This window comes from Mustela nivalis (assembly GCF_964662115.1).
Source record: "Mustela nivalis genome assembly, chromosome: 3".
Taxonomy (NCBI): domain Eukaryota; kingdom Metazoa; phylum Chordata; class Mammalia; order Carnivora; family Mustelidae; genus Mustela; species Mustela nivalis.
In genome coordinates, this window is record NC_139022.1 from 115848316 (window position 1) to 115872675 (window position 24360).

The 24360-nt window shown below is 41.6% G+C and overlaps 1 protein-coding gene across 1 annotated transcript in view; it reads right to left on the reverse strand.

Moving 5' to 3' along the window:
• Nucleotides 1-3922: 3922 nt before the first annotated feature.
• LMNB1 (lamin B1) overlaps nt 3923-24360 on the reverse strand; it is a 52301-nt gene continuing 31863 nt past the window's right edge. The window contains exons 6-11 of the mRNA XM_082723289.1: nt 19319-19539; nt 18269-18494; nt 16339-16443; nt 12724-12843; nt 7215-7322; nt 3923-4710 (exon numbers count right to left, since the gene is read on the reverse strand). Coding sequence (XP_082579415.1) covers nt 4669-4710; nt 7215-7322; nt 12724-12843; nt 16339-16443; nt 18269-18494; nt 19319-19539 — 822 coding nt within the window. The 3' untranslated portion in view covers nt 3923-4668. The remainder of the gene's footprint in view (nt 4711-7214; nt 7323-12723; nt 12844-16338; nt 16444-18268; nt 18495-19318; nt 19540-24360) is intronic.

Here is a 24360-nt window from a genome sequence, read left to right on the forward strand (position 1 = left end):
CACCAATGATTAAGAAAATGATATAAAGGAGGCAGAGAAATCTTTAGAACCCACTGACCAGGGCCCATCAGAAGCAGTAACACAGCCAAAGGAGGGATGAAATTTACTGAAATGGAACAAGAGCTGCATTTCTCTCTAAGAGCAAACTTGGCCGGCACCTGAGCGGAGAATTCCAACTCCAGTTCTGATGAATTCCAATTCAGATTGGTGGAGGAAGCAGTCACGTCATCTGACGCGTGTGTGCTTTATGGCCAGAAAGTAATTAAGCTACTGAACAGGCTGCCTCCTCACACTGAGGTGCATTTGTGCCTCTGGAGAAAAGTCAGCAAAAGACAGATCTACTGTGCTGCTGAAGTGAAGGAAAAAGACGTCACAGTAGGAGGAGGCAGGGAGGGATTCACACACTAGGTGTGGGGACTCCAGAGCTGACTGGCCACCCTTCAGCCTCTCTGAGTCAGCCTCTCTGATCGTCCTCCATCCTCAGTCGGCCCGCCCAAGCCACGCCCACTGCCCCTACTGCCCACCGCTGATTACCGACTCTCCCCATTTAGCACGTTCCCGTGAAACTCTCCCTACAACACCTTGAAATACAACTTCTGTGAGTTGTACATGTATTTTGCCATCAGTTCAGTTCTGAGTAACTCATTAGCAAGACAGGCAAATGGCAGAAACACAAATATTAATATTGTGTCTTTCTGTGCCTTTTCCTCTCTGGCAGGAGAGGGAAGGAGTCTTCCCCATTTCAGAATTCTGGGTTTTCCCAGGTAACTCTCGTGGAAATACCAGAATCTGGAGTCAGAGGTTCAAATCACTCTCCTTTGGTGGTACCTCCTAAAATTCATTCCCATGCTGCTCCTTCCCGAAACAGAACTAAAAAGATCTGCATTTTGTTTAGAAGCCAGTGATTCACAAGCAGGGGTTATTTAAAGATCCTTTTCAATTTCCCATTTTGTTTTTAACATGTGATTTGGCCAGGAAAAGAAAGGGCATTCAAAGAACTTTCTTTGTAATTTAAGATTTCATGGAAGGGATGGTGGGTGAGAAATTGAAACCACAAGGAACATGATTTAGAATAATCAACTCTCAAAATACATACACATCCACATATGCAAATAAGTGCGCCAAAGTTTGTACTGATGTGTGATGTGGAAATAAGCCGGCAAGGAGGACCGCTTCTTTCAGGGTAAACCTGATAAACTGTAACTAAATCTCTGCTGTAATATAGAGCCAAGCTTAAAATAAGAACAAAAACTACCTAGGTGCCACAAAGGAGCAAGCATTCAGTGTAGGGATGGAGGTCGGGGTAAGAAACACGGCACGCGCTCCATTGACAGGCAGGACCCAAAAGGGAGCCCGCTGCAAAAGGCTGAGAACCATCAGGTGCTCCCACACCTCCCACTACAGCGAGCTGGCAGGCCCAGAGCAAAGCCAAACTTCCGATGGGGGACTGGAGGCAGCAGGTACAAGCGACCTCTAAGGAACCAAGAAGACCCATGCACCAGCAGCCGAGAGCATGAATCACCACCGCAATAGGAGTAAACGGCAACAAAGGTCCAGTCCACTATCATCACTGGGGAGTTGGCACAGGAAACCCCCAAAATCCTCTGTATGGTAGGGACACAAAGCACTCACGAAATAAACAACCCCTGCTGAAGAAAAGTTCACAATCCTAAAAACCCCATGACAAAGTAAACCATTCCTTTCTCTGCAGCTAACAGAAAAATTACAATTTCAAGATCTCAGGGACATAGATGAGAAACTGTAGAACAAGTGTGATTAGAGTAACTCTTTAAAAGGAAGAAAAACAAAAGGAAGAAGAGTTGAAAAAAGGGCAAATTTGAAAAAGAATCAAAGATAATTCCAGAAATGAAAAGTATAGCCAATGAAATTACAAATTCAGTAAGGATTAAAAAAAATAATAATAAAGCTGAGAAGAGATTAGTGAGACAAATACGAAGGAGTTACTGAGAATACAACACAGAGAAATGTAAAAGATACAAAAGGGGGCCCTGGGTGGCTCAGTGGGTTAGGAGTCTGCCTTCAACTCAGGTCACGATCCTGCGGTCCTGGGATAGAGCCCCACATCGGGCTCCTTGTATAGCAGGGAGTCTGCTTCTCCTACTCTCTCTCTAATGAATAAATAAAATCTTTAAAACAAAAAAGATATGAAAGAGAATAGGTTAAATATAAATCTAAAAGAAATCACCAAAGGGAAGAACAGCCAACAGGAAAGAGATGATTCAACAAAATAAGAACACCCTGAATTTTCTTAATGAAGAGCAGAGAGATGAGACCTACAAAGAGGAATGAATGAATGAATGAATGAATGAACAAATGAATAAAATCCCTGTCTAGAGGCTCAGTCGGTTAAGCACCCAACTCTTGGTCTCAGGTCAGGTCTTGATCTCAGGGTTATGAGTTCAAGCCCCGCATAGCGCTCTACACTGTACATGGAGCCTACTTAAACAAACAAATAAACAAAGAACAAAAACAACAACCCTGTCGAAGTAGTGGTGGAAACCGGAACACCAGAGACAAAACGAAGGGGAAATTATGTGCTTGTAAAATAGTTCGATAATCCAGAAACGTACCCGTAAGCTCCTCAAATGTGGCAACACAGAGAAGATGCAGGGGCAACAGGGTCTCTCAGACCCTTTGCCTCTCCCACTCAGTGGGGACAGACACAAGCGCTACTTGCTTCCTGAAAACCTCAATTTAGTCTCAACTTTGTCAGACTGAGTAAACCCAAGTGTCCGGCTTGCTACACGTCCAGGGACATCACACCCTGTGCTCACGGGGCCTGGATTTTCACTCTAACTCACGAGACAGACATCTGTGTCACTGGAGCAGGCACCAGGCGTCCAGGTTACAGGCGCCAATGCTTCCTAACGCCTACCTCCTGCAAGTGTGCCTTCCAGCACCTCGTTTACCCGGCAGTAAAGTATCCCGAGTGTATTCTGAGGACAAGAACCCCATCTTGTGGCAAAACAGTTCCAAGCCGTGGCTGGCCATCCACAGGGACATTCTCATTCTGAAGATCCATCTGTGTTGAGAGTGATCATTTTATCTGCTTCACCAGACAGAGCATCCTCCCCGGCATTTATCTTGTGTCTGTCACGGCACCAGAGTCTGCAGTAAATCTGCAGAGCACAGTAATTTTGAGACTTTGTGAGTTATTTTCAAGGGAAAGCTGATAGTCTTTGCACAGCTTCCCACAGGAATATTTTAAGGGAAAACCAAACACTGACTCTGGGTTGCCTTCCGAAATTGATCATCTGTCCGCTCTAAGAATTGTCCAGACTTTCCACTTTCTCTAAGATGAACATACTTGGCTAAAGCAATCTCATGACAAAAATGCCCCAAGCCCCTAACAAATGACGGCCTAGTCACCCCCAAAAATACAACCAAGCGGCTCACAGCACACACCTACCTACGTCAGCGCACTCACACCTTCATCCTCTAGAAGGTCCCTGTTACTCAGTATCTCTTCTCTACTTTACAGGACAGTCAAACTAGATTCTAGGTATTATCTCCATCTTCTTCCTTTGAGAGGAATGTCTTCCTCAGCATCCTTTGCCACAGTCCCTGCTCCTGTTTGGCTTTCCTATGTGAAGAGATTTTGAAAGGTCTTATTGTTAATAAGCTCAAAAATATAAAGCACTGCACACAAGGCCTGGCTCCGAAACCTTAGCTATTATCACTGCTCTTATTATCGTTACTACCATTAGTAATGACAACAGAGTACTGAAAAGGGGTGGAGAAGACACCAGAACACAAATACAGTTTATTTATCTTCCTCATCATCAAAGCTTAAAGAAACAACTAGCCTAAACAAGCAGCCAAATTATTTTTATGAAAAGCAAAACCAAGATAGTATTTCCCCCCAAATCAGGCTTTAACTAAAGTTAAAAAAGACAGTCGATTAATATTAAAACAGCGTTTATTTGTTAATGTAACATAGGAAATTAAAGCAAGTTACACTATCTTTAAAAACACAGCTAATGCGTTTTAAGAGAAACCCTTCCCTCCCACCCCCCCATCCCCACATGAATTCAGAATCTAAGAGAAGAAGTAACCATAAAACAAAGTTTTGTGGAATCCTTCATCCAAGAGTGCTTACATGATGATTAGGTTAATATTGCCTTCTTACAAAATTTCTCTTTTCTATTAAAAAAAATTTTTTGTAGCCTTGATTGTTTATTACAAAAATTCAATACAAAAGTTCAATATATTGAAAAATGCCCGCCCTCACAGCACCGTTATATATAGCAGAGAGTAATCAAGAGCAGATTGCTAATCTAGATGGAGCAATCTTCAGATTATACCCAGACACACAGTGGTTTATTTACCCTCCCATCCCCTTCTCATAAGAACTTAAAAAAACACACACATACAAAAAAATGTCAAAAATTTGAGGAACCCTTCCCAAACAGTACACAGTTAGTTCAGTGTCAATAATTCACATCTTGCAACAAAGTGTATGGATATGGTTTCTTTTACAAAACTTTCAGTGTCAAAAAAGGAAATTAAGGCCATCAGATTCGCAGTTTAAAAATTCACATAAAGGAAATACAAAAATATTCTGTGCTTCTGAGAAGGCTCTGCACTGCATGTTGGTAAGGATTACCATACTTCTTTATTTGGAGGAAGACCGTTGACTTGAGAAGTTTACATAATTGCACAGCTTCTGTTGGATGCTCTTGTGGTTCCCTGATGAGGCAAAGGAGAAAGACAGATAGATCAGTGCTAAGAAAGTAGATAACACTACTTTCAACTAAGGCAGAGACAGGACAAATCCGTATTACCTGACTCCAAATGAATCCTTATCAACTCTCACATACCCTTTCTAACCTTTTCTTACAGACTCCTTCCAACAAATTTGAGAACAGCGACACTGAACTCCAGCTACACATTCGGATCCAGAGGAGCTTTAAAAAAATCTGATCTAGGTCCCTAGACCAACTAAATGAGAATTTCTCATTTAAATGGGTAAGTGTATCTATTTATATGTAATTTTAAAGCTCCCTAAGTAATTATAATATGCAGCTGAAGTTGAAAGCTGCTGTTCAATAAATAACCTCCTTTTATAACTTGGGAAACAGGAGGTCAGCAGGTTCCATTTGGAAACCACATCAGGTACCCTGGCGGGCTTGGGTCCTCCGCTTACACATCCCAGAGCATGTGCTCTGGCTTCACCCTCAAATGTGAAGTCAAAATGGCTCCCTCCCTCACAGTCTGACTTGTGACTTACTGCCGGACTGGGCTGAAACTGGCTTGTTGAAGGTCACCAAAAAAACCCCTCTAATCAATTCAAAAGGCGACTGGACCAATTCTCTAATACAAAGTCAAAATATCTACTCTTTGATCTTCCCTCTTTTAAACCTTGAAGTCATTACCTACCCTGATCACAAAAGCTAAAAGCCTCACCCACCTGACCTCTTTTCCTTCTCTCCCCACTCAAGTTCAGTCCCTACATCCCCATGAACCTCCACTCACACAGTCCCTCCGTGTCTTTGCAGTCTGCCTTCTCGAGTCGACTGCGGATTTGGTCTCAGGGTCTCCCTGGCTCCGCAGTGTGCAGGCGCTACCTGCCCAGGCATCCTGACTGCACACTTAACGCCAAGCTCCCATTTCCTGTATGTCTGACACACACCCTCCAACACAACTGGACGGATACGCTTGGTGCCCAAGTCCCGACACATCCCCTGTGGTGAACGAAGGACCATCACAGACTCTGCCAGTCCTCCCATCAAGAGCTGAAGACTATTTACTCTCATCTGGGACTGGAGATGGACTAGAGACTCACTTCGGCTATGAGAATATGAGCCGTGGCCTTTTAGAGATCCTTTTCACCCTCCCAGAAGCCAGCTGCTATGTTATAATGAAGCTTGGGCTAAACTACTGAAAGAAAAAGGAACATGGAGAGAAATAGGGAGAACCTTCCAGCCCCAGCCATGATCTCATCTGAATGCATCCGCAGCATTAACTTCACTCTCCATCACGTGGACCAAAAGAACTAAGTGCCCAGCTGAGCCCAGTCAAACTACCATCACGGCAAGTAAGAAACTGGTCTACAGGACTAAGCTCTGGGGTATATGTTAAGGCAGCCAACATGTAACTCAAATATCCGCAGAACACCAATGCCTCTCCTCAATACTCCCAACACTGCCAGTCCTTCAGAACACCAGACAAGCACACTTCGTGGAGATCTTAACTCTTCTGGTGGCCTTGTCTCTGGCATCTGCCTGCTCCAACTCCTACTGTGAGCCACGTGTCCCGCACTGAGACCTCTCTTACACTGTTACTGTACTTCCAGTCATTATAATGCTTCCCAGTAAGGGTAGGAAATGGATCTTGTCCTTGTTTTCTTGTTCAAGCTAAACCTGAAGTATCTGTTCTTAAATAGTCCTCCAAAATGTATAAGGAAGTATGCAAAACTTCATTCTACCTCATACAACCCACTTCCAGTGGTTCCCAACCCTGGGGGCTAACCACATACAAGAATGTTCTTTGGAGTAGGACTGGGGCCAGTGAAGTAAAACAAAGAGATTTATAAATCTGCAGATACAGAGACAAAGTCTTATAAGGATAAGGGTAAGAATTCTGATTAATCATCTGACTCAAACAGCTTGAGAACATAAACTGAATGCTTATTACTTATTAATAATTCCAATTTAATTAATTAAAATCAAATTTGGAGTTTCTTTATTTCAAGTGCTCTCAAAAGCCCAAGCATCAGCTAAAATCTATCTTGTAATTAGATGATTAGAAACCTAATATAGCAAGGATTTTGTTTCCCACTGCAGTTGAGTATTACTGTGGTTTTTAAAGTTTATATGCAGATACTCTAAGTTAGTGATCTAAACTTCTCTCTCACAGAACTCTTTTTTGAGCATGCATTCCAACCCACATACACATATTTATAAGTGATATACAGGCCCTACCTGAACATACTAAGTACACTATAAAACAAAACTGAAATGTGGTATCATTAGAAAACAAATGTTTTAAAAGACGTGCTAATGTATTCTCCCATGCTCTAATGTGCTATCTTGACTAACACCCTCAGGAAAAACAAACCAACTCCAACTGGCCAATCACTTACATGGTTCAGCAAGTTAACAGGGGGAAAAGAAAACAAACAAACCACCTCACTATTGATTTTGGTTTTTCCATATTTCTGTCAATAAAACTTAAATATGTGAAAGTAATACCTGCTGGTGGAAAAGTTCTTCTTCTGCAAGCACTTCGGGTGCTTCTTCCTCCTCCTCCTCCTCCTCAGGTATGGTGGTTTTAAAGACTGTACTTCTCTGAGCAACCTCCTGAAAACAAGAGTGGCTCCAACTTAAGTTAAAACCATACTGAAAAATCACAAAGGCAGTCGGGGAGAGGGAACTTTGCTTTGCCAAACTTTTAGAAAGAGCACCTTTCCTACAGTAGGGATTATTTTTTTAAAAAGGAAACAGTGGTTCCTTGAAGCTTTAGCTACTGGGCAGGAAATTTTGCGTAACTGGTAGCAGTTCTGAGATCTTCAATATTCCCTGCAGGGGAGCTCCTGGTGTCCAATGGGAAACACCTGCGGCAAAATTTCCAATGCTTTTGATTCCGTTCTGTTATTAAGAGCTCTGGGAACCGTGTGGCACACTAGATTCTTTCTAACACTCCCCAAGACTTCAGCTTCAAGCTCCTAGCAGAAAGAAGGTACTAAATAAATGCTGACTAAAATGACAATGAAGGCCAAATGCTGTGATCTCGGGGACCATGGTGGCAACACTCCACATTCTGCAACTGGTTCCTCCTGGGAAATGGAATCAAGACAGATGAGCCCTCCCTTCTTCACATTAGTGGAGAAGCTCCAACGTACTCCACACAGAAAACAGGCCCATCCCTCACTGGAGCTCAGACAGAATGAACGACATCCATTCCCTGCCGAAAGGCTCGTGTACAGCTGACTCTCCTGGAGAGAAGGCCGACTCGCACGATGCAGCCGTGTCTCTGTGTAAGCAAAAGGCTGACCAGCAAGTACATGAGTGTGTCCCAAAGAGAGCCGTAGAGCTGCTCACCTTACTCTGTACCAGATCCTAAGGTCACTCAAGAAAGAGAACTCCATGCATGAAGATGCTAAGATTATGTCAGTAAAAGCTTATCTGGAATCTAACACACAACCAGCTAGTTTAAAATGGCAAAGAAAGAAAACCAAAAACCATGTCGTACAAATGAGAGCTCCACTTAAATATGTCTAAGGATATATTTTATAAATGAAGCAAAGTGTACACTAGTATTTTCTGGGGAATCTTGATTATAGTTGCATGGACAAATAAGATGGGACTACTCTTAGAGTTTCCATTAGTCAGAAACTTCAGTTCTGGGCTCTCAGTCAGTGCCTACACACACAAATAGCCATTTCATAAATATCAGCCTGCTTTGACCAAACCCACACAGACAAAAAAGCATGTGAATCTAGGTCAATTATAATGCTCTGAAGTAAGAGATCAATTGGGGGATAGCAGCATACAAAACCGAAAAAGAACTCTCAGAAAGCTCTTAGAGTACCCAGTTTTCCAAAATTCATCCTAAAATGAGGAAAGAAAAGTCAAAGAAAATCTGCTAGAGAATTCCTACATTCCAGCTCAGGCAGCCGGTGACCAGTGTAGACACCTCATCTGGAAATGTGGACTCTTAAGGTACATGACATAAGAATATTGTCCTCAAATGCGAAACTCAGAAAAAGCAACTTTCCCAACAAATTACAAATTAATTCAATTTAACTACTTTTAGTGTAAGCATATGGTTAAGTACTTTTCATTTGACAACACTTAAAAACCAAGTAATGTAATGCAGAAAGCCTGTATAGAAAATGAGTTGCTAAATGTTAAAAATTGATAGAAAAATCATAAAACAAATTTAGAACCAAAAATCGTTGGGAGGTTGAGGCCCAGGAAATTGTTATTAGTCAAGGTGCTAATAGATAATTATCTTTATCAAAAAAAATCCTCTCAGCAAGATATCGAACCCTATCAAGTGCCCTAAAAGACCCACATAGTCTGTCTACAAAACGGACTATCAGTTGGTCCCTATTAAAGCCTTGCACACATAAAGGTACACAACTCAGGAGTGTACTGAAGCCACCCAGTGCCCCCTGACATGTTCACCTCTGTCAGCTCTGTGCGGTCACAACATGCTGACAGCCTGAAGTCACCACAGTGGTAGTGCAGGATACCCACACCACAGAGATGAGCAAATGTTACATACATATCAGAGCGGTTTTTGTGGGTGGAAGAACCGACGGTTAAACTTTATCTCTGTACACGTAAGTTGTCATTCACATATACAAGTTTCAGTTATGACTATATTTCAGAAGGTACAGAGAGATTGCTTTCTTAGTTCCCTCACAGAAAAACTTTCTAGGGACGCCCTGGTGGCTCAGTCGGTTAAGCATCTGCCTTTGGCTCAGGTCATAATCCCAAGGTCCTCGTCAGGCTCCTTGCTCAGCAAAGAGCCTGCTCCTCCCTCTCTTACCGCTCTCCCTGCTTATGCTCTCTCTCTCTCTGACAAATTAATAAAAATATTTTTAAAAAACCACAACATTCTAGGGACGCCTGGGTGGCTCAGTTGGTTAAGCAGCATTCTGGGATCGAGTCCCACATCGGGCTCCTTACTCGGCTGGGAGCCTGCTTCTCCCTCTGCCTCTGCCTGCCATTCTGTCTGCCTGTGCTCGCTCTCTCTCCCTCTCTCTCTCTCTGATATATAAATAAAATCTTAAAAAAAAACCATTCTAGAGACAGGTTCAGTCAGTTAAGTTTCTGGCTTTGGACTGAGTCATGACCTGAGGGCCCTGGGATTGAGTCCTGCATCTCAGGAGCCTGCTTCTCCCTCTGCCATTCCCCCAGCTTGTGCTCTCTCTCTCTCCACTAGACAAATAAATAAAATCTTAAAAAGAAAGAAAGACATTCTATTTTAGCACGTCAACATTTGCTGTTGTAAATTGTTCACTATTCCCATCCTCATTTGTCAGTTAAAGCTCCCAGTTTTAGCTGGGTCCCCATCTCTCCCAGCGAGATGGGACACACAGTCATAGGAGCAGAGCAAGATCGAGCTACTGGAGGGGAGAAGGCAGCTCAAGATAACTCTGTCCTCCAGACTCCAGGGACTGGTTTAGAGGTGAGCCTGTGACCCAGGCTGGTACCATGTGAGTAAAGCCCTGGCTGGAAAACTCATGGGGAATGAAGCTCTTTCCCACAAAGAACCAACCTCGAATAAAGCACCTCCAAGGAGCATCCGGCACTCATCCTGCCTCAACCAAAGAGACATTCTGAAAACAGGGACACAGAAGAGCCTTGAGGACACTGGGTAAGCCACTGCATCAAGTCCACTATCTCTGGATTTTTGGTTGTGTGAGCCCGTATAGTCCCATTACAGACAGTTTAATTACATTTTCTGACACTTCCAATGCCTCAGCAAGAGGAAAATTTACATAAAAAATTAAACTGACTTACTAATTATCTACAATCCTATAGAACAATGGTCTTTATGGTGGTAATTATGGATGGTTGCAAATATGGCCTGGGACCTACTAATAAACAGTTTCAGAATTCAAGAAATAAATTCCAAATGTATTTGTCTAACAACCAGACATAAAAACTGTGTTCATGAGGCACCTGGGTGGCTCAGTCATTAAGCAGCTGCCTTAGGCTCAGGTCATGATCCCAGGGTACTGGGATCAAGCCCCACATTGGGCTCCCTGCTCAATGGGAAGCCTGCTTCTCCTTCTCCCACTCCCCCGTTTGTGTTTCCTCTCTTGCGGTGTGTCTCTCTGTCAAATTAATAAAATTAAAAAAAAAAAAAAAACACCCAAAATTGTATTCATGCTATTTTCCTCATTTCTGATAGAAGCCACTTAACAGAGCCCAGCTCGCGGAAGACAGAAGTTGGTTAAAAAGAACAGACAAACCAACCAACCAAATGATTTAATATTCACAGATTTAAATTATGAAGGAAAACCTGAGCTCCAGTTAGCTCTAGTTAGCATTACAGAGATGTCACTCTAATACCACCTCAAGCCCCATCCCCATCATGGTATCTACCATCTATGTTGGGGGATTTTCTTTCCTTTTTTTTTTTTAATTTTCTTTAAGATTTTTAAATTTATTTATTTGACAGACAGAGATCACAAGTAGGCAGAGGCAGGCAGAGAGAGGGGGGATATTTTGGGGGATTTTCAACCTGCTACATTCTAAACTCCTACAGGATCACTTGTACTCCGAACACATTTTCACAGAGAAACAAACGGCAAGATGAGGCCTGGATCCCAGGGCTCACTAAAGCCTGCTGCATCTGCCAGGGCCCCTCATCACAAGGCTTCTGGACCTGAGCAAAGCGCCACTCAGCCACGTGTGGAGAGAGCCATGTTCTGTCAATGCCAACGTCAGGGGAGCACCCAGCACTGGAGCCACCATCCTTGCAGCAGGGCAGCGGCGGTGGCCACAGAGGAAGGACCCCAACGTGTAGAGACAGAAACAAGCAAGGGCTTCCGCAGAGAGATCAGAAGGAAGCCTGCAAGTGACTGACGGTATGGGTCAACAACGCTGCTTCCCTGAGAACCAGGCTGAGTATCGGGGATGAATACCCCAGAGCCGCCCCCAAATCTCACAAAACTGTGCTGGTTGACAGTGAAAGAATCACAGGCCATTTCCCTTCCCGGCTCTGCCTGAGATCAAGGGAACTCCTCACCCAGTAGACAAGGATTCCAGACAAAGAGCAGTCCGAAGACCAGCAGACACGCCTAGTGAGGGACAGATGGGAAGACCGCCAGGCACGGGACTCGGAATGCAAACACCCACAGCAGAAGCTGTTAGTTATTTTACTTCTCTGAACTTAAGGGAGGGTCTGTGTTTAATTTTTACAATTTTTTTAGCCAGGAAATTCTTACTGAAGGTCTATTCTGTGCCAGGGAAAATCAGAATAGGTCCTTGCCCATGATGTTCTTAGGACTCTAGTGAAAGAGGCCAACAGGCCAAGCACCAGACAGTTAAGGGGTCTGCAGCTTACAGCCCGCGAGCAGAGAAAGAAACCCAAAGGGGAAACGCAAGTGGACCTGCACCCACTCCCTCCCTGGCAAAGCCCCATTTCTGGAGGGAAGGTATGCAGGCGTGCATATGGCATGGGAGTCTTGATGGGACAGTAAGGGTAGGGAATGTTCTTTGATAAGAATCTAGGACTGACATGTTGAAAACACAGCCATCAAGCAGATGTGCACTCCAAAATCTTCAAACTCAAGAGTTTCACAAACATTCTGAGAGCTAGGAACACAGCTAATAGCTAATAACATAGTTACCAAAGGCCAGATATATACATTCTGAGTAGATCTTTTATATTATTCTCATTACATTAGTATTATCACAGCTCCGTGACTTGCTTTATTATTATCCACCATTTCGAAATGAGAAGACTAAGAGAGGTGAAGGAACTTGCCAAAAGTCACAAACCCAGAGGGCAACGGAGGCAGAAACCAGAGCCTGTGCTCATGTTCAGTGCTCCACAATACATTCCCATTTCACTCCTAAAATGTGAAGTCCTCTTCACTTTGATTTACTCAGCAGCCTTGGCCTGGTGTAAGCAATCAGTTACTTCACATTTCATGTGACTGCTGGAAAGATATCACACTTGCACAAAGAACTTTCAAGTGGAACAGACACTGGAGTGGTACTGACGAAATGGCCTTACCTCTCCCTGAGAATTTTTCAATATAACCTTCACATCTTCGCCAGTGCCCCATGAGTTCTGGTTCTTCCAGATGAGGTCGGTGGGAGGACTGGCTGTGACACCAGCATTTGCAGCCCAGATCTAGAAAAAAGAAAGAACATCAACCCACCAAGAATCTAGCCCTCCCAAATCTTCATGACAGCAACATAATGAAGAACCTTGAACCCCTAATTCTAAGTCTCAGAACTGTGTCCCAGCTTCAGACTCGCTGAAGGAACTACCCGTGGGTCCAAGAGTGCCTACGTAGGCCCCAGCCTCCCCATCCAATAAATGGGAATGCTGATGCCCAGGGATCTGAGGTGACACTGTCTACATTCACCTCCTAGCCCTCAACATGTCAGCTAAATGTGTGCCAAGTGGCGTTATTCTCATTATCAATAAATAGGACAGAAGCGAGATTGCTGTGAAGAATAAGGGATTAACCATACAGCAGGGCTGGATCACTGAGCAAGGATTAGCTCTCCCTGTCAGCAGCCAGTTAGGGGCTTTATGGGCCATTCTTCCAGAATGGAGCCCTCTGACCCATTCCAACAGTATCTTTCAGCTGTCAAGCAGTCAATGAAGAGATCCTACTAATTGCTCTCAAAAAATCTGCAGCAGACAGCCCATCTAGAATATTCTTATAGAAACTGGTATGTTTCTAATGAGGGGCAGTGTCACAATACCCCAGGAGTGTCTACGGCTGAACTCCACAATACATGCAGGGAATGAACAAATAACCCATTAGTCAATGATAAGCAGGACTACTACTGAAATAGGCAAACAAACAATTGCTTTTCCTTTTACAGAAGCAAGGGAATTCTACCATATTTTTAGTGTATTTTATTGGCAAAAGAGTACTGGTAGAGTGGAGAAAATGTGAGTCAGAAAACCTAGGTGTGAACCCTGGACAAATCACTATAACTCTACCAGCCTCAATGTCTTCATCTGTAGGGATATTACCTACAGGATACTACCTGGTCTTAAGGTTTCTAAAAGACCATATGAAAAAAGAAAAGTTTTACATCCCACAAATTATTTCACAATATAAATGGCCACATCTTGGCAACAGGTAGACTAGAAATAGTATTGGTAGTATTTTTTTTTTAGGTGGGGAGGAAAATCTATGAATTTCTGATTAGAAGGGAGCCTGTCCCCTTCAGATGCCCACCCGAAGCTCAGAGATCTTCCATCAGCATTGTAACTAGGAAGCGACAGGGAGTGTTTACTGAAGTAAAACAAAAAGCAATTGGATCTGGGCTGTTAGGTCATATGGAATATTAGTGTTTTCCCAAGTTTAAGCAACACTTTTTCACCATGGTTCCTAAGGAATCATAGTTGGTTTAGTATTAATAATAATCATAAATGTTAGCAATCCTACTATTCTGTTCCAGAGCTACCTTATTCAATATGCTAGCTATACATGGTCTGAGCATCTGAAATGTGACCAGTCAAAATGGAGATGTACTGTGAGGATATCCGTAAGTTTGAACACTGAGTCCAAAAAGAAAAAAAGAAAAAACAAAAGGTCAAGTATCTGGCTAATACATTTTTATATTGGTCACATGTTGAAAGAAGAATATTTTGGATACATTGAGTTAAATAGAATACAGTACTAAAGTTAATTTCATACTTTTCTTTTTTTTACTTCTCTTTAATGTGGCTACAAGAAAATTTCAAATATATATATATATATTTATATATATATAAAATCCCAGAACACACATAAGAGAAATATATATATGTAGATCTTTGCTATTGCCTGGTACAATTTTATAGTAAGATTAGTTATCACAACCATGTTCCAGAGAGCTTCTTATCTCATTTAATGCTAGCTACTAAAAGGAAGGGAGGAAGGAAGGAAGGAATAAATAAATTACATTTCATATGATAACGGAGTTCTCCACTAGACCTATAGTATATATATCTATTTGTTCCCTGAGGAACTATATCTAGTGGAAAAAGCAGATGATTGGCATAATGGTTTCACATTACTTTAGAGAGATAGAGAGCACACTCAAATCTGAACCTTCTGAATTAAAATGTCAGATGCTTTCCATCACATTATGCCGCTTCCATTAGACACATAATAGGACTGAACAATTTTCTCTCACTATAATAATTACTGAAGAGAAGAAAGGACAGTGTGGTTAAGATATTTTTCCCATTTTTTACCATTACAAAATTAGCATCTAATATTTTCACAGTGGGTATCAAGCTCTATGACACACTATTTAAGGAAGTCTTAACCAGTTTGAGCCTTTGATCTTTAACACTAAGTTAAGATGTGTATCTATCATAAATTTTAAACACTTAAAATATGTGTTTAACAAGATGGGATCGGGAAGGAGACAAACCACAAAAGACTATTAATCTCACAAAACAAACTGGGGGTTGCTAGGGTGTGGGGGGTTAGGGATAGGGTTGCTGGGTTATGGACAATGGGGAGGGTATGTGCTATGGTGAGTGCTATGAAGTGTGTAAGCCTGATGATTCACAGACCTGAACCCCTGGGGCATATAATACATTATATGTTAATAAAAATAATTTTTAAAAAGGAATTGATAAAAAGAGATAATTACTTCTGTATCTTTCAGGAATAAAAATGTGGACTTCTTTTACATCTATTTCAAAGTCAACACATTGTTTGTAAAATCTACTTACTAAGTCAAAGTAAAGAAATTTTGTATTTGCTCAATGAAGCTACTTCTCTAAAAAGTATGCTATATTTGGTGACTTTTAAAGATGTGGATTTCAGAACACAGCAACAGTGAACCGTTTAGAACTCACAGGAGAGTCAGAGTGCCAAAAAGCCCATCTCTTTTTAAATCTAGAAACTTAGGAGTGCCTGGGTGGCTCAGTGTGTTAGAATCTCTGCCTTCAGCTCAGGTCATGATCCTGGAGTCCTGGGATCGAGCCCCACATCGGGCTCTCTGCTCAGCAAGGAGTCTGCTCCTCCCTCTCTGCCTGCCTCTCTGTCAAATAAATAAAATCTTTTTTCAAAAATAAATAAATAAATCTAGAAACTTGAATACTATGTAAAAACCATGTGACCCTCTCTAAAATAGATTTTAAAAGGTCATTCTTTACAAAAGGACCTATCACTTACTAATTTTTGTTCAAAATGTGAGTCCCTAATCCAACACCAGAGATGGTGACTAAGGGTGATGTGGGGTCTGGAAACCAGAATACTACCCAGATGATGCTGAGGGTCACCCATGGCTGATGACTATCATGTTAAGGCATATCTTAGCACTGACAGATTATCCTAATAGTTCTTTATGCCAAGCGGTATCTCCTGAATCAGACTGGGCTACAATAATTGTCAGTCAAGAGACAGCTGTTTTATATCTACTGGAGTAGACAAAATAAAAAGAATTCAAAGGTCAATACTTTCACTTTTAATAGTCAATTATCTCTCTCAATAAGACAGAATTCTTAAAATCTTTAATAGCACTTACAATTCCCTAATCGTGTCAAAGATGTTTTAATGCTCAATTTTAAAATGCTTCTCTTTAAGCCAAAAATTTTCTTGAGTCACTTTAACTGTTAGTTAAGACAGTGAAGTTAAATTAAATGATGATTAAATTCACTTACTGTAACAGTCTGGCCTGCCTTCAGCACGTATCTTGAGGTATATTTGTAACTGACTGATGTGTCTCCAATTTTTCTGATCATTTCCCAGCCTCCCATGGGCTGATCCTATTCATGAACACAGTAAAACAAGGTCACATCAAGGATACAGAAAGTGACGGGTAATCAAATGAATTTACACAGATAGTTAAGCTACGATAGCTCTGTAGCTGCCTTCTCTTGATTCACATCTTCCTACCATAAGAAGAAAACATGGTTCATCATTCAGCAAAACACTATCTTCAACAATGCTGCAGTTTTAATATTACGGTACTTAATTTTAAAGAAGACAAACCTAGAAGAGAAGGGATGTGAACCAAACTAAATGTTTCATATTCACTGCTAGATCGGGCTGGTCTTTGAAATTTACAATACAATCTAGCAGTCATAATCACAATTATAAACATGCAGTATTTGATTACTTTAAGCTTTAAAAATATAGATACATAATGGTGCCTGGGTGGCTCAGTTGGTTAAATGCCTGCCTTCAACTTGGGTCATGATACTGGAGTCCAGGGATGGAGTCCTGGGATTGTGTCTCAGGATGGAGATTGGTGTTGAGCTCCTGCTCAGTGGAGGGCCTGCTTCTCCCCATCCCCAACCCCACTCATGCTCTCTCTTTCTTGCTCTCTGTCTCTCAAATAAATAAACAAAATCTCAAAACAAAACAAAGACACATAAGCTTAAAAACAAATGGAAGAAAATATAACCATTTTCTTCTATGCCACTTCTGCCCATACTTCCCTTCCTCAAAGCATAAGGGGCTGAAAAGGGTCGGTGATGCAATGACCAGTCCCAAGGGATGGTTATCACCTCTGGCTCCATGCTGGCAAGGGCTGCCTGGCACCTGAGGAAGGGTGCAGGGTATTTAAAATAACTAGATGCACTAATCTATACCCATCTCTAACTCAAAGACAAGAATAAACCAAGCTGAAAGCCAGCTTTAGAGTAACTCAACACGGGGCTGTTAACGCCTTTTGAAAAGAGCCAAACTACAACAATGGAGCAGCAGAGACTACTCTTACTTTTAAAGTCATGACTAAGAGGGCTTGGAGCCTATTCTCTTTAGTATGTGAACTGCTAGGTTTCCTTTGCCCAGCCAAATCATTTACTCATCCACACATAGGACAGTGGAGAAAAGGTATAATTTTCACAAACATGTGATAAATCCTGAACACGTGCTTCAGAGTGACATCCATCCCACCGTACCTGTACAGAACCCTCAGACCTGCCTTCCAGCATCATCTCACACCCCTCCATCATCTCACTCCACCTCCACACTCCTCCAGCTCCATGAGGCCTAGCCAGGGAGGACCTTCACTACTGTACTCTCAAAGACACCAGCTTGAAACCTCAGAATTCCCAATGAACATTTTGTTTACTTTTAAACAAATAATTTCAAGATAGGGCTCCATACTGTTCTTCATACAAATTAAATCATTAGTGTTCATTCAATCATTTAGAGAGAAAAATACTCCCTGCACATATCCAAGTCTGGGCTCACATTTCCTTCCTTTACCAACATTAACAGCTGTGAAAGAGTATCTCCCATTTACACTCACAACTCCAACTTTTCCACAAGTCTGGGCTAAGGCGGGGAATAATAGGACCTCATCCTTGGGAAAGCCACTGTGCGAGAATGACCAAGTGTGAAATACAGCTCTGGCTCCATAAAGAAATGCTAAGGAGAAACACTTTAAACCACTAAGTGTACGATCTCCTCTTCCTATTTGAATGTATACTCTGCTTCAAGAAACTGTAAGTAAAAAGGAGGGGGGATACTCATTCTTGTGAAGACTACTGAATCCAAATGAAGTCTGAGGAATTAAGACAATTGGAAAATGATCTACCAGCTAGCAAAGCCTTCCTGGAAAAAAGGGGGTCTGTTTTGCACCTGTTCAGAAGTGTTCTTCAAGCGGATAAATTTCCCATCAACATCTATCTCTTCGATGCACACGTTCCCAGTGGCTGAGGCAGAGTGGGAGATGCTAACACTACTGCTCGCCTCTGACTCTTCCACATCGACTCTCTTTCGCTTTCCTCTAGTTGTGCGCACGCTCCGACTTGAGGATGCTCGGGACACTGTCACACGAGAAGAAGGGCTTGGAGAGAGTTTCAGTCTACGTGGAAAAAACAAACATTTCATTTATGAGACACCTGTGACTTTCCTAGATATTAATATCCTGCACATGCATTTTTTTTCCTGCACATACATTTCTAAAGTAAAACTTACTAAAGATGTGCTGCACAAGACCAATATACATCTTAACTAAGTTTATTTGTGCTAGGATGTGCACTACAATGTTCTTTTAAAAAGTAATAATTTGAATTTTACTTTTCCCTAGGAACAGAATATAATCATAATGCAGGAAGTGTGGAAAAAATGGGAAGGAACCAGTCCACTGACCACCAGCCCCACCACAACCACTGTTAAGTTTCATAGGCTTGTCCTAATTTTTTCATACCTGTGTTTTCTTTTTATAAAATTACAATCACGATGTAGGTAACAATGAAACTCAATGGCTTCTCATTCTCAATCAGACACATTCCCTTTGAAACTTTTCTAACAGGTGTCAAAGGACTTATACACTAACCTGATTTGAAAAACGACTGTAAAGTCTCTTTCAGCAAATCAAATATTTTACAACATATTAAATAATCAAAAGCTCAAGAAAAAGATTATATATCTTGCAAAAGTCCAGCATTTAAAATAATAATAATAAGACTGCTTAAACAATATCTGTTGTTGTTCTGGTAGAAATATGATCCATACCTATTTACCGCTACACCTAGGTGTTAAAAAATAACAGAGAAAATATTTAAAGTTGCTTTAAATGTTAAAATAAAACTTTTGCAAAGGCCCAAACCTAGTTACTACTCTTTACATAAAAAGGGTGGGGGCAAGATGTAGACTGTGAGGTAGAGTGACACCTAAGGTGCTTACCTCTCTTCTTCGCCCTCTAAGAGCTTCCTATAAGCACTGATTTCCATGTCCAGGGCTAACTTTACATCTAGAAGTTGCTCATAATCGTTCAGTTGTTGCTGCATCTGATCCCTTATTTCCGCCATCTCTCGCTCTTTGTCGGACAGCATGCGCCGAGAGTTGTCTCTTTCTTTAGCAAGCAAGTCCTCCAGCTCCTGAATCCTCTCCAAACATGCTCTGGACTGTAGAGTCAAAGGAACACATTTACTTTCTAGGAACATTCCAACATTAGCACGAAGCAGCTATTTTTAAAACATTTCCTGGATGGGAAAATAAATAGAACCTGAAGGAATCTCTAACTTTAGAATGCCGAAGAGATTTTGATTCTAAGAATTTAAAAACTAAAATTTCTCCAATGTAAAATACAGCTTCAGCAAAGTTTTGGCTTATAAGAAGACTTTAGAAAGAGATAAATTTATCAAATACAAGTGCCATAAATGCATATATAATTCTTCTCTATTTGGCCAAATAAAACAAAATTTTAAAAGTTTCAGTTTTAGTAAAAGTCTAGCCCCCTACAAGCCATTTCACTCGAAAGTATAAATTAACTAAAAATGATAGAAAACTTGCCGACTAAAGAAATCTAAGAGCAGGCAAGAGTACGTTGTGGAGAAATGCCGGGACTCTTCAGAAACCAGAGGAAGGGATTCGGGTACTTCAGGGATAGGGTCCTCATAGGACTGCCTGTGCTCACATGCTCAGTAAGCATAAAGAGACTAGGGTGCCTGGGTGGCTCAGTGGGTTAAGCCGCTGCCTTCGGCTCAGGTCATGATCTCAGGGTCCTGGGATCAAGTCCCGAATCGGGCTCTCTGCTCAGCAGGGAGCCTGCTTCCATCTCTCTCTCTCTCTTCATCTACTTGTGATCTCTTTCTATCAAATAAATAAATAAAATCTTTAAAAAAAAAAAAAAAGAGACTACACAATGCAGTACAGTCTTTAAGGTATTACTACAAATACAAAAACTTTGTAACTGGTATTTAAAAAATGAGAAATCACACAACCTGCAACAGAAAGTTCATCTGAGAAACCTTGTGTCTGGGTAGGTAATTACTCTTCTATGTTCCTCCCAAGACAGAATTCATCTCAGTAGCCTCAGAAAATGACAAAGGTTGGGGCGCTTGGGTGGCTCAGTGGGTTAGGCCTCTGCCTTTGGCTCAGGTCATAGTCTCAGGGTCCTGAGACCCTGAAGGTCCTGCTCAGCAGGGAGCCGGCTTTCTGACTCTCTTTACCTGCCTCTCTGCCTACTTGTGATCTCTCTGTGTCAAATAAATAAATAAAAGCTTTAAAAAAATGACAAAGGTGATCAACTCAAAAGGACTGATGGATAGCTCACACCCTTAGAATTACAAGCAGCAGCATCAGAGAAGGAAAGGCATATACTGTACGAAAATTAAATCTGGAAGGCTAAAAACCAAAAGTGGAATCTACACTATGCAGATAACACTACACTCTAGGTAGTACATGCGTTTCTCACAGGGGTATGGCTTACAAATTCTGAAAGTGCTTTACATCCACACTGGGAATAAACAAATAAGTAAACAGGGTGGATGAAAACGGGTTTTTCACTCTCAAAGAGAAAAGTTATAGATAAGCAAGAATGCAAAAAATGAACCCTGTGGTATGGGGTTAGTCAGAAATATCTGTATGAATGTGGGTTTAGTTTAATATAAATACAAGTGGACAGAGATACAATTACAGAAAGTGTGTAAACAAGGTTTGGCACACCCCCATATATGACCTAGCTCCAACCACAAGAAGGCCTAGAAGCAATGACTCCCCAGTACCAGTGAGGCACTCAGCATCCAGATCTTAAATTCTATGTACCAGGGCTCCTTGGAGAAATGGCTGATCCCAGGGCTACAGCCGGGAAAACATAGGATGAGCCTGGAGCCTATTACAGCACCATAGAGCAAGAGTTGCTCAAAAAAGGGGGACATAATAGCATTTTGACAGAATCATCTAAGCCAATAAAGGAAGGTAGTATTTGATTATAACCCAAAGTATAAAATATATATTCTTGAGTCTATACTAATATAGACAAATGAATGAATAAAATATAAATAAGAAAGAGACAAATCTTTCAGGGGCACCTGGGTGGCTCAGCGGGTTAAGCCTCTGCCTCAACTCAGGTAATGAATCCCAGGGTCCTGGGACTGAGCCCTGCATTGAGCTCTCTGCTCAGCAGGGAGCCTGCTTCCCTTCCTCTCTGCTTACCTATGATTTCGGTCTGTCAAATAAATAAATAAATAAAATCTTTTAAGAAGGGCGGGGAGGGGCACCTGGTTGGCTCAGTGGGTTAAGGCCTCTGCCTTCAGCTCAGGTCATGATCCCGGGGTCCTGGGATCGAGCCCTGCATCGGGCTCTCTGCTCAGTGGGGAGCCTGTTTCCCTTCTCTCTCTGCCTGCCTCTCTGCCTACTTGTGATCTCTGTCAAATAAATAAACAAAATCTTAAAAAAAAAAAAAAAGAAAGAAAGAAAGAAAGAGAGAGACAAATCTTTCATAGAATTCCACTTAATCAGGGTAGATACTCCCTTCAAGATGTGGAGCTTCCTTCCTATCACCAACCCTCAAGAGTGAACTGGACACAGTGACCTGCTTCCCAAGAACAGAGTATGGAAAGAGAGAAAGGGTTATTTGACAGTAGAGAAACCTGGCAAACACTACCTTCACCAGTGATGAAGGTGAGATCACCACTTGATCCCCTGTGGGTGTCATGTGATCCATGATACAATGTGACAAGGGCACTTACTTAAAACCCATAACCCCAGTCTCATGGGAAAAGTACCAGACAATTCAGACTGGGGGACAGTACACAGGTAAGTGGCCAGTTCTCTTCAAGACTCCTAAGGTCATAAAAAACAAGGAAAGCCTAAGAAACTGTCATAGACCAGGGGAGACTAGAGAGACATGTAGTAAAATCCCAAGAATCCAGAGTCTAGTTAGTAGTAATGTACCAACAGCAGTGTCTTCGTGTTGACAAACACGCCATGAGAATGTAAGATGCTTACAATGGGGGAAAACTATAGGAGGGACAGAAGGGAATTGCCATACTGTCTTTCTAACTTTTCTGTAAAACTAGAATTATGCCAAAATAAAAGGCTATTTAAAAAATCATCATTCGGGGCGCTTGGGTGGCTCAGTGGGTTAAGGCCCCTGCCTTCGGCTCGGGTCATGGTCCCGGGGTCCTGGGATCGCGTCCCACATTGGGCTCTCTGCTTTGTAGGGAGCCTGCTTCCCTGCCTGCCTCTGCCTACTTGTGGTCTCTGTCAAGTAAATAAAGAAATAAATAAAATCTTTAAAAAATAATAATAATCACTCAATTAACTAAAATCAGAGTAGCCACTGACACTCTGTATCAGAAGCAGGCATTCATCTTAAGCGTGATGCTAAACATAATTCCTGCCTCGAGAACCTGCACTTGAACTGCACTTGCTAAAACCATGCTATAAACTAAGAAATCCACTTTTTTTCCCTCACAGTATTCTAATAAAATTTAAGTTCAAATGCTTCTCCCTCAATCAACCTCTTCACTATACTTCTGATGTGGGAGGCAGACAGCATGAGCAACAAGGTAGAATGTAAAGGGGAGCTGACGAAAGGCATGAAGTACTCAAGATGCAGAGGGAACATTTGAGCCTAGATCTGTTTACCCCAAAATGTCCCTTGGTCTGCCTCTGATGTTACAGAGTTCTTTAAGTGGGGGAAAAATAGAATCAAGGTATAAAAAAGTTTTAAAGTTACTGTGACTCATTTAGAAATATCTGAATTGTATTTTCAACAGCTGCACTTCACCTGTTATGCAGTGAAACACAAGGAATACAGCCTGAGAGACAGACCTAGATCCTTCTTCCCAAGTCTGCCACCAAGTAGCTCTGAGACTCTGGGCAGGCTGTAACTAACCTCACTGAGCCAATGTCACATCTGAAAAATGAAAAGGTCTAATTAGGTTACATGTAAGATCTCACCTCTCACTCTGGAGTAATTTATGACTGACTTGACAGTCCTGGTTTTCTTATTTTATAGTAACTTAAGTAACATAACTGTACTAGTTTACTAGAGTCTAGCTACAATAGAAGTTTCTAGTCCGGGTGTTAAAAAAAACAAAACTGAGAGGTGCTTTCAAAATGCCAGTGGAGTCTTCCACAAGCCAAACAGACTGTGTGACCAACCAATTAATTTCACCAGTCAGAAATCCAGACAGAAATAAAAGAAATGCTATAAGCAATATATGAAATTCCTAACTCCAAAACAAAATATTTATTTAAAAATATTTTCAGGAGTCAGCATTTTAAAGACTATGCCGATTTTTTAAATTTACTTTTAAGATTTTTTTATTTTTAAGTAAACTCTGTACCCAACATGGGCCTCGAAATTCCAACCTTGAGATCAAGAGTCACACACTCTACCAACTGAGCCAGCCAGGTGCCACAAGGCTATGTCTATTTTAAATAAAGTTTTAGGGGTACTTCACTAACATGAGTCATATAACCAAAAGGAAACTGTATGGCCTAAGAGGTAGCATGATGAAACTGGTATGACACAACCCCAAATGCTTTTAAGATACACAATGGGATAATACCGAGAGGGGTGGCTTTTTCTTTTTTATGATCTAAGAGGCTAAAGTTTATCAACTAATAAAGATACTCCTCAAGATATATTATTTATCATAAAATCTGGTTTTAGTAATGAACAGAGGAAAGGACATCTCCCCCTCCCCTCAACTCTCCAAAGACAGAGAAATTTAAAACTATTCTGGCTGAAGAAGGTGCTTCTCCTATTTCATAAGGTCTTAGCTCCTAGAAACTCCCAGGGCCCTACCTAACATCATTTAAACACCACTAACCAGAAGTTAATCAAAAAACCTTACAAGGATGGGAAGAGAACCTACAAGCCAACAGGGAAACAGCCCTGAACCTGAGTCAGGAAACATGACTATCAAGTTTCCCAGCTTCTCACTGTCCAACAGCAGGCAAGTCTCAGACCACCCCCTGCCCCGCCCCAG